The 8853-nt window shown below is 62.3% G+C and overlaps 1 protein-coding gene across 1 annotated transcript in view; it reads right to left on the bottom strand.

Annotated features, from left to right (window-relative positions):
* Positions 1 to 8853, bottom strand: part of MUC2 (mucin 2, oligomeric mucus/gel-forming) — a 33013-nt gene that overhangs the window by 5230 nt on the left and 18930 nt on the right. Inside the window, exons 31-38 of the mRNA XM_025046274.1 lie at positions 4663 to 8230; positions 3975 to 4622; positions 3111 to 3362; positions 2608 to 2852; positions 2139 to 2313; positions 1443 to 1690; positions 1012 to 1195; positions 527 to 752 (exon numbers count right to left, since the gene is read on the bottom strand). Coding sequence (XP_024902042.1) covers positions 527 to 752; positions 1012 to 1195; positions 1443 to 1690; positions 2139 to 2313; positions 2608 to 2852; positions 3111 to 3362; positions 3975 to 4622; positions 4663 to 8230 — 5546 coding nt within the window. The remainder of the gene's footprint in view (positions 1 to 526; positions 753 to 1011; positions 1196 to 1442; positions 1691 to 2138; positions 2314 to 2607; positions 2853 to 3110; positions 3363 to 3974; positions 4623 to 4662; positions 8231 to 8853) is intronic.

Raw genomic sequence — 8853 nt, 5'->3', positions numbered from 1 at the left:
GCCCGGCTTGCCCACCCTGGGTGCCCAGGCCGCCTCGGAGAAAGGGGGGCCCGCCTGGCCCAAGGGGCAGGTCCTCCCAGCAGGACTGGGCTCCCGGAGATGGAGGCTCCCCGTCGAAGTGGTGTGAGCCAGCTTCGCCCTCCGGCAGCCCCCGCAGAGCACCCAGCCTCACCGTGCTCCCGTCTGGGGACGAGGTCTCCACCCCTCATCAGCTTCGGTGGTACCTCCCATCTAAGCCCCACTCTGCCCCGGCCCTGGACACTGGCTCCATGCAGTGTCGCTGGCCATCCCCTCCCCGCCCTGCCCCTCCGGCTTCGGCTCAGCCTGCCCTGCACCTGCCAGCAGTAGGGTGCGTGGGAGGTGGGAAAGGGGCGGGGGTCTGACACCCCGGTCCTCCCAGCCCTATGCTCGGCCCCTGCTCCTCCCCTCTAGCAGGCGAGGTGGGGGCACAGAGGTCTCAGCCTGCTCCCCGAGACACCGCAGCTCGCCACGACTGAGGCAGCGGACAGCCCAGCGGAGGGGTCACCTGTCTTTGATGAGCTCGCAGAGAGGAGAGGCACAGCCCTTGAGGGAGGTGGCGCCACTGTCCCTTGAGGGCATGCTGGCCGGGCGCCTGGTGGTGAAGCCGGTGTGGGGACAGTGTGGCTTGCTGGGGTCGTTTACGACCCACGCGTCGGCTGCGACCTCGCAGTCGGAGATGACCTCTCCGCTGGGCAGCGCGCAGTCATCCTCGGTGCTGTTGGTGCACGTGCCTGCGCCGGCGAGAAGGCCGGGTGAGCCGGCGCCTCCAGCCCGGGTTCCCTGGTGCCCAGCCAGCCGGGGCCGAGGGCACAGAGGACACTGGACTCCTGTTGGCCTCCCATAGGGGCCAAACCCAGGATGACGGCCCAGGGACCCTGAGCAGAGCCGGAAAAGCATGCCGGGCGACGGGCACTCGTACCCACTGCGCCCAGCCGCACTGCCCGGGGCCCACCGCGCTGCCCAGGACCCACCGCGCTCCCCGGGGCTCACCGCACTGGCCCTTGGTGTTGTTGCCAAACAGGCGATGGGGAAGTCTGATGGAGAAGGACAGGCCGTTGTAGGAGATGCGGGCGCCCAGCTCGGGGATGGCCACCACGTAGTTGATGCCGGACTCGTACACCTGCAGCCCGTACTTGCTGTAGGGCAGCGCCACCACCTGCCTGTTGATCTGCACCTGTGGCCGACACACCCAGCATCAGGGACGACGGCCGGTGCAGCGGAAGCTGGTGGACACGCAGCCGGAGTGGGACCGAGATGCGCCTTCAGGGAGCAGCTGCGGTCGGCCCAGCCCGCCAAGCCTCACGCCACATGCACCGTGGGGTCTCTGCCCGTCCCCTGCCCTGCCCCAGCCCCTGCCCTGCCCTGGCGGACTCGGCCGGCACCCACGCGCCCTGTGGGGGCGCCGGGCCCTGCAGGCGTACCTGCACCTTCATGGGTGACATGCTCACGGTCTTGACCAGCACCTCCTGGGTCTCGTGGCGCACGATGAGCGTGCGGGGGCAGGACACCTGGTCGTTGACGTCACAGTGGTAGTTGTCGATGTAGACCCCAAAGTTGTCCACCGTGGGGGTGATCTCCTCCACCAGCACGTACGTGCAGTTGCCCTGGTAGCTGTAGTACAGCCCGTCGAAGGTGACGTAGTGCGGGTCCCCCCAGCCCGTGCAGTAGCCTGCGGGGAGGCCGCGTTACCAGCGTGGAGCCCCGCGCGGGGCCTGGGGTGGGGACGGACGCGGTCCGGAGCCAGGGACAGGTGGGAAGAGCTAGCAGGAACCAAGGGGGCACGAAGGGCCTGGTTCCTGGGGCACACAGGGCTCCCATCCAGCAGCCTCTGGCTCAGCTTCCGGCCCCAAAGGCACCAGCCCACGCAACCCGCAGTGGCCAGCGCCTTCTGCCCAGCGGGTCCTGGCTCTGGAGCAGGGAGTCCAGGCCCAAACCCCGGCTCCACCCCTCAACCTTGGCAGCCCCCCAGGCAGCCCGGGCCCTGCCTGAGACCGGGCAGGGGCCAGGCTGCGAGGGATCCCTCGGGACATGTGCCCAGCCCCCGGCGGGCACTCTGGGCTCTGCGCCCGGGGACCTCGGGGAGGGGGCGGGGGGCCCCTGCGGCGCGGCGGGCTCACAGTCACATTCCCAGTGCCAGCAGCAGCCGTCGGGGTCCAGGACGCGCACGGGCGTGAGGCTGTTGGAGCAGGTGGGCATGGGCGGGGGCTTGCACTCCACCTCCACGAGCTCCACCGTCGCGCCATGCTTGCAGATGGCCTTGGTGCAGTTACACAGCCACCACGTCTCGTTCTCCTGCAGGTGGGGAGGGGCACGGCGTCCACCGGGGCCAACGCGGACTCCGGCCCACATGGGGCCGAAGGGCTGTGCTTGCGAGGCCCTGGGGTGAGAGCCTCCTGGGAGGCTGGAGGCCAAGGGCGCCTGGCCAGAGGGAGCTCCTTCTGCCTCGGCTCGCCTCACCTGGGGACGGCTCAGGACACAGGGGCAGGGCCATCTCGAATGGCCAGCAGAAAGGCAGCACCTAGGGCTTCAGATGCCCGGACGGTGTGTCCGGTGCCAAGGGGCAAAAACCACCCACAGGCCACTGACCTGCCTGGGGGGGTCGAAGTCCGGGCACCCGGGGGGCTTGGTGGTGGCCGATGTACTTGGTGCTGTGGACGGCAGGGTCGTGGGCGTGGATGCGCTGGGCGTCGCAGAGGGTGTTGGCGTTGAGGGTGTGAGCGTTGGGGAGGGTGAGGACGGGCAGGACCAATTGTAGAACTCCAAGGTGCAGGCCAGCGAGCAGTTCACGTAGTAGCAGATGCCGCCGTGGGTGCCGTTGTACACCAGCTCACCTGCGAGGGAAGCACGAGCCAGTCCTCACGCCACCCAGACGGGCTGGCCACCGGAGTGCCCAGCAGGTCCCCAAAGAGGCCACCAGAGGAAGCCCCCGCCCCACTTCTGCCTGACTCACGGCCTCAGCAAGGTGGAGCCGGCCACAGTGACGGCCACCCACACTAGGCAGACGGCCGTCTGACACCTCACAGCCGGCAACAGCAGACCCGCGGCCCCCAGCCTCCGACGCCCGCAAGTCAGAGTGAAAAGCTCGGTACCTGGGGCGTAGTACTCGCCATCCACTACGCAGCAGAATATCTGCGAAACAGTGCTGTACCCCGACCCCGTGCTCATGCTGAGCTGGGGTGTGGTAATCGGGCTCGCCGTGAGAGTGGACAGGGTGGCCAAGGTCATGATGCTATGAGACGTGGGCGGCGAGCTCGAGGGGTGCCCCGTCGGGGTGGGGGTTCCGGTGGCGGTCGTCAGCAGGGTCGTGGGCGTGGAGGGGGCGGGACCCGAGGTCGGCGTGCCTGCGGAATGCAGGCTGCACGTGAGAGGTGACTGCACTCGTCAGAAACGCCGCTAGCGGCCACCGCAGCAGGACAGCCCACCCAAGGCGCGACACGCGGCACAGCCAGGCCTCACGCCCACCATGCCGGCCCTCGGTCTCGAGGAGGGGCCGAGTGAGCAGGGCCCATGGGGACGAAGAAAGGGAAGGAGGGTCTCCCAGGGCAGCTGACTAGCAGCCGCTGCTCCCCGCCCAGCCCTGACCCCACACGCCTGGCTGGGTTCCCCTCGGGACAGCTCTGTCCACAGTGCCCTTCACATAGCCGTGGGTTGAGGGACACGGGCCAAAGGCAGTGAGCCTGAGAAGACATCCCTTTGGGGGTACACAGGGGGCCGTTGGCTCTGCCGCCCAGGCACAGACCAGTCAGTGGCTCCCCGATGCTCACGGGCTGAGCGGGGCAGGCGGGAGGTCACTGAGCCTGCGGGAACCTAACGCCCTCACTGGGCAGAGCAGGGGGCAGTGGGCTTCGGGCCGAGGACCTGCAAGGCTCCCATGGCAGGACAGCGAGCCCTGGTGGGGAGAGGAGGAACCGGGAGCGGGACCCCTGCAATGCAGTCGGCACGGGGCCTGGTACCTGCAGTGCCAGAGCTGGTGGGCGGCGGCGGCGTGGAGCCTCCCGTGGCAGTGAGCGGCGCCCTCGTTCCTGTGGCGGTGGAGGTGGTGCTGGTGGTCTCCACGACTCCCGGACGGGTGGTCAGAGACGTGTGGGGTTCCGTGGATGAGGCGGAGGTGGAAGAGACGGCAGGGGAGGACTCGGGTGGGGGTTTGGGCGTGGTGGTCTCGTTGGGTATTTTGCTTGTAGGAATCGGGGACCCCAAGCTGGTGGGAGTGGTGGGGATGGGGGTCAGACTTGGGGTCGCTGTGATTGTGGGGGTCAGAGTGGAGGTCTCTGTTGAGGTGGTGATGGATGACACGGTCGGGGTCACTGAGGTGGTGGGTGTCGGGGTTGGGGTCTCTGTGGTGGTAGTGGTGGTGGTGGTGGTGGGTGTTGGTGTCTCTGTTGAGCTGGTGGTGGGTGTCGGCGTTGGGGTCTCTGTTGAGCTGGTGGTGGGTGTCGGCGTTGGGGTCTCTGTTGAGCTGGTGGTGGGTGTCGGCGTTGGGGTCTCTGTTGAGCTGGTGGTGGGTGTCGGCGTTGGGGTCTCTGTGGAGCTGGTGGTGGGTGTCGGGGTTGTGGTCGCTGTGGTTGTGGTGGTGGTGGGAGTCGGAGTTGATGTCTCTTTTGAGCTGGTGGTGGGAATCGGGGTTGGGGTCTCTGTTGAGCTGGTTCGGGGTTGGGGTCTTTGTTGAGGTGGTGGTGGGTGTTGGTGTCTTTGTTGAGGTGGTGGTTGGTGTTGGGGTTGGTGTCTCTGTTGAGATGGTGGTGGGTGTCGGGGTTGGTGTCTCTGTTGAGTTGGTGGTGGGTGTTGGTGTCTTTGTTGAGATGGTGGTGGGTGTTAGGGTTGGGGTCTCTGTTGAGATGGTGGTGGGTGTTAGGGTTGGGGTCTCTGTTGAGATGGTGGTGGGTGTTAGGGTTGGGGTCTCTGTTGAGATGGTGGTGGGTGTTAGGGTTGGGGTCTCTGTTGAGATGGTGGTGGGTGTTAGGGTTGGGGTCTCTGTTGAGATGGTGGTGGGTGTTAGGGTTGGGGTCTCTGTTGAGATGGTGGTGGGTGTTAGGGTTGGGGTCTCTGTTGAGATGGTGGTGGGTGTTAGGGTTGGGGTCTCTGTTGAGATGGTGGTGGGTGTTAGGGTTGGGGTCTCTGTTGAGATGGTGGTGGGTGTTAGGGTTGGGGTCTCTGTTGAGATGGTGGTGGGTGTTAGGGTTGGGGTCTCTGTTGAGATGGTGGTGGGTGTTAGGGTTGGGGTCTCTGTTGAGATGGTGGTGGGTGTTAGGGTTGGGGTCTCTGTTGAGATGGTGGTGGGTGTTAGGGTTGGGGTCTCTGTTGAGATGGTGGTGGGTGTTAGGGTTGGGGTCTCTGTTGAGATGGTGGTGGGTGTTAGGGTTGGGGTCTCTGTTGAGATGGTGGTGGGTGTTAGGGTTGGGGTCTCTGTTGAGATGGTGGTGGGTGTTAGGGTTGGGGTCTCTGTTGAGATGGTGGTGGGTGTTAGGGTTGGGGTCTCTGTTGAGATGGTGGTGGGTGTTAGGGTTGGGGTCTCTGTTGAGATGGTGGTGGGTGTTAGGGTTGGGGTCTCTGTTGAGATGGTGGTGGGTGTTAGGGTTGGGGTCTCTGTTGAGATGGTGGTGGGTGTTAGGGTTGGGGTCTCTGTTGAGATGGTGGTGGGTGTTAGGGTTGGGGTCTCTGTTGAGATGGTGGTGGGTGTTAGGGTTGGGGTCTCTGTTGAGATGGTGGTGGGTGTTAGGGTTGGGGTCTCTGTTGAGATGGTGGTGGGTGTTAGGGTTGGGGTCTCTGTTGAGATGGTGGTGGGTGTTAGGGTTGGGGTCTCTGTTGAGATGGTGGTGGGTGTTAGGGTTGGGGTCTCTGTTGAGATGGTGGTGGGTGTTAGGGTTGGGGTCTCTGTTGAGATGGTGGTGGGTGTTAGGGTTGGGGTCTCTGTTGAGATGGTGGTGGGTGTTAGGGTTGGGGTCTCTGTTGAGATGGTGGTGGGTGTTAGGGTTGGGGTCTCTGTTGAGATGGTGGTGGGTGTTAGGGTTGGGGTCTCTGTTGAGATGGTGGTGGGTGTTAGGGTTGGGGTCTCTGTTGAGATGGTGGTGGGTGTTAGGGTTGGGGTCTCTGTTGAGATGGTGGTGGGTGTTAGGGTTGGGGTCTCTGTTGAGATGGTGGTGGGTGTTAGGGTTGGGGTCTCTGTTGAGATGGTGGTGGGTGTTAGGGTTGGGGTCTCTGTTGAGATGGTGGTGGGTGTTAGGGTTGGGGTCTCTGTTGAGATGGTGGTGGGTGTTAGGGTTGGGGTCTCTGTTGAGATGGTGGTGGGTGTTAGGGTTGGGGTCTCTGTTGAGATGGTGGTGGGTGTTAGGGTTGGGGTCTCTGTTGAGATGGTGGTGGGTGTTAGGGTTGGGGTCTCTGTTGAGATGGTGGTGGGTGTTAGGGTTGGGGTCTCTGTTGAGATGGTGGTGGGTGTTAGGGTTGGGGTCTCTGTTGAGATGGTGGTGGGTGTTAGGGTTGGGGTCTCTGTTGAGATGGTGGTGGGTGTTAGGGTTGGGGTCTCTGTTGAGATGGTGGTGGGTGTTAGGGTTGGGGTCTCTGTTGAGATGGTGGTGGGTGTTAGGGTTGGGGTCTCTGTTGAGATGGTGGTGGGTGTTAGGGTTGGGGTCTCTGTTGAGATGGTGGTGGGTGTTAGGGTTGGGGTCTCTGTTGAGATGGTGGTGGGTGTTAGGGTTGGGGTCTCTGTTGAGATGGTGGTGGGTGTTAGGGTTGGGGTCTCTGTTGAGATGGTGGTGGGTGTTAGGGTTGGGGTCTCTGTTGAGATGGTGGTGGGTGTTAGGGTTGGGGTCTCTGTTGAGATGGTGGTGGGTGTTAGGGTTGGGGTCTCTGTTGAGATGGTGGTGGGTGTTAGGGTTGGGGTCTCTGTTGAGATGGTGGTGGGTGTTAGGGTTGGGGTCTCTGTTGAGATGGTGGTGGGTGTTAGGGTTGGGGTCTCTGTTGAGATGGTGGTGGGTGTTAGGGTTGGGGTCTCTGTTGAGATGGTGGTGGGTGTTAGGGTTGGGGTCTCTGTTGAGATGGTGGTGGGTGTTAGGGTTGGGGTCTCTGTTGAGATGGTGGTGGGTGTTAGGGTTGGGGTCTCTGTTGAGATGGTGGTGGGTGTTAGGGTTGGGGTCTCTGTTGAGATGGTGGTGGGTGTTAGGGTTGGGGTCTCTGTTGAGATGGTGGTGGGTGTTAGGGTTGGGGTCTCTGTTGAGATGGTGGTGGGTGTTAGGGTTGGGGTCTCTGTTGAGATGGTGGTGGGTGTTAGGGTTGGGGTCTCTGTTGAGATGGTGGTGGGTGTTAGGGTTGGGGTCTCTGTTGAGATGGTGGTGGGTGTTAGGGTTGGGGTCTCTGTTGAGATGGTGGTGGGTGTTAGGGTTGGGGTCTCTGTTGAGATGGTGGTGGGTGTTAGGGTTGGGGTCTCTGTTGAGATGGTGGTGGGTGTTAGGGTTGGGGTCTCTGTTGAGATGGTGGTGGGTGTTAGGGTTGGGGTCTCTGTTGAGATGGTGGTGGGTGTTAGGGTTGGGGTCTCTGTTGAGATGGTGGTGGGTGTTAGGGTTGGGGTCTCTGTTGAGATGGTGGTGGGTGTTAGGGTTGGGGTCTCTGTTGAGATGGTGGTGGGTGTTAGGGTTGGGGTCTCTGTTGAGATGGTGGTGGGTGTTAGGGTTGGGGTCTCTGTTGAGATGGTGGTGGGTGTTAGGGTTGGGGTCTCTGTTGAGATGGTGGTGGGTGTTAGGGTTGGGGTCTCTGTTGAGATGGTGGTGGGTGTTAGGGTTGGGGTCTCTGTTGAGATGGTGGTGGGTGTTAGGGTTGGGGTCTCTGTTGAGATGGTGGTGGGTGTTAGGGTTGGGGTCTCTGTTGAGATGGTGGTGGGTGTTAGGGTTGGGGTCTCTGTTGAGATGGTGGTGGGTGTTAGGGTTGGGGTCTCTGTTGAGATGGTGGTGGGTGTTAGGGTTGGGGTCTCTGTTGAGATGGTGGTGGGTGTTAGGGTTGGGGTCTCTGTTGAGATGGTGGTGGGTGTTAGGGTTGGGGTCTCTGTTGAGATGGTGGTGGGTGTTAGGGTTGGGGTCTCTGTTGAGATGGTGGTGGGTGTTAGGGTTGGGGTCTCTGTTGAGATGGTGGTGGGTGTTAGGGTTGGGGTCTCTGTTGAGATGGTGGTGGGTGTTAGGGTTGGGGTCTCTGTTGAGATGGTGGTGGGTGTTAGGGTTGGGGTCTCTGTTGAGATGGTGGTGGGTGTTAGGGTTGGGGTCTCTGTTGAGATGGTGGTGGGTGTTAGGGTTGGGGTCTCTGTTGAGATGGTGGTGGGTGTTAGGGTTGGGGTCTCTGTTGAGATGGTGGTGGGTGTTAGGGTTGGGGTCTCTGTTGAGATGGTGGTGGGTGTTAGGGTTGGGGTCTCTGTTGAGATGGTGGTGGGTGTTAGGGTTGGGGTCTCTGTTGAGATGGTGGTGGGTGTTAGGGTTGGGGTCTCTGTTGAGATGGTGGTGGGTGTTAGGGTTGGGGTCTCTGTTGAGATGGTGGTGGGTGTTAGGGTTGGGGTCTCTGTTGAGATGGTGGTGGGTGTTAGGGTTGGGGTCTCTGTTGAGATGGTGGTGGGTGTTAGGGTTGGGGTCTCTGTTGAGATGGTGGTGGGTGTTAGGGTTGGGGTCTCTGTTGAGATGGTGGTGGGTGTTAGGGTTGGGGTCTCTGTTGAGATGGTGGTGGGTGTTAGGGTTGGGGTCTCTGTTGAGATGGTGGTGGGTGTTAGGGTTGGGGTCTCTGTTGAGATGGTGGTGGGTGTTAGGGTTGGGGTCTCTGTTGAGATGGTGGTGGGTGTTAGGGTTGGGGTCTCTGTTGAGA

Source organism: Pteropus alecto, unplaced genomic scaffold (genome assembly GCF_000325575.1).
Source record: "Pteropus alecto unplaced genomic scaffold, ASM32557v1 scaffold43, whole genome shotgun sequence".
NCBI classification, from domain to species: Eukaryota; Metazoa; Chordata; class Mammalia; order Chiroptera; family Pteropodidae; genus Pteropus; species Pteropus alecto.
The sequence above is the reverse complement of the archived record's forward strand: the minus strand, read 5'-3'. Positions and strand labels throughout refer to the sequence as shown.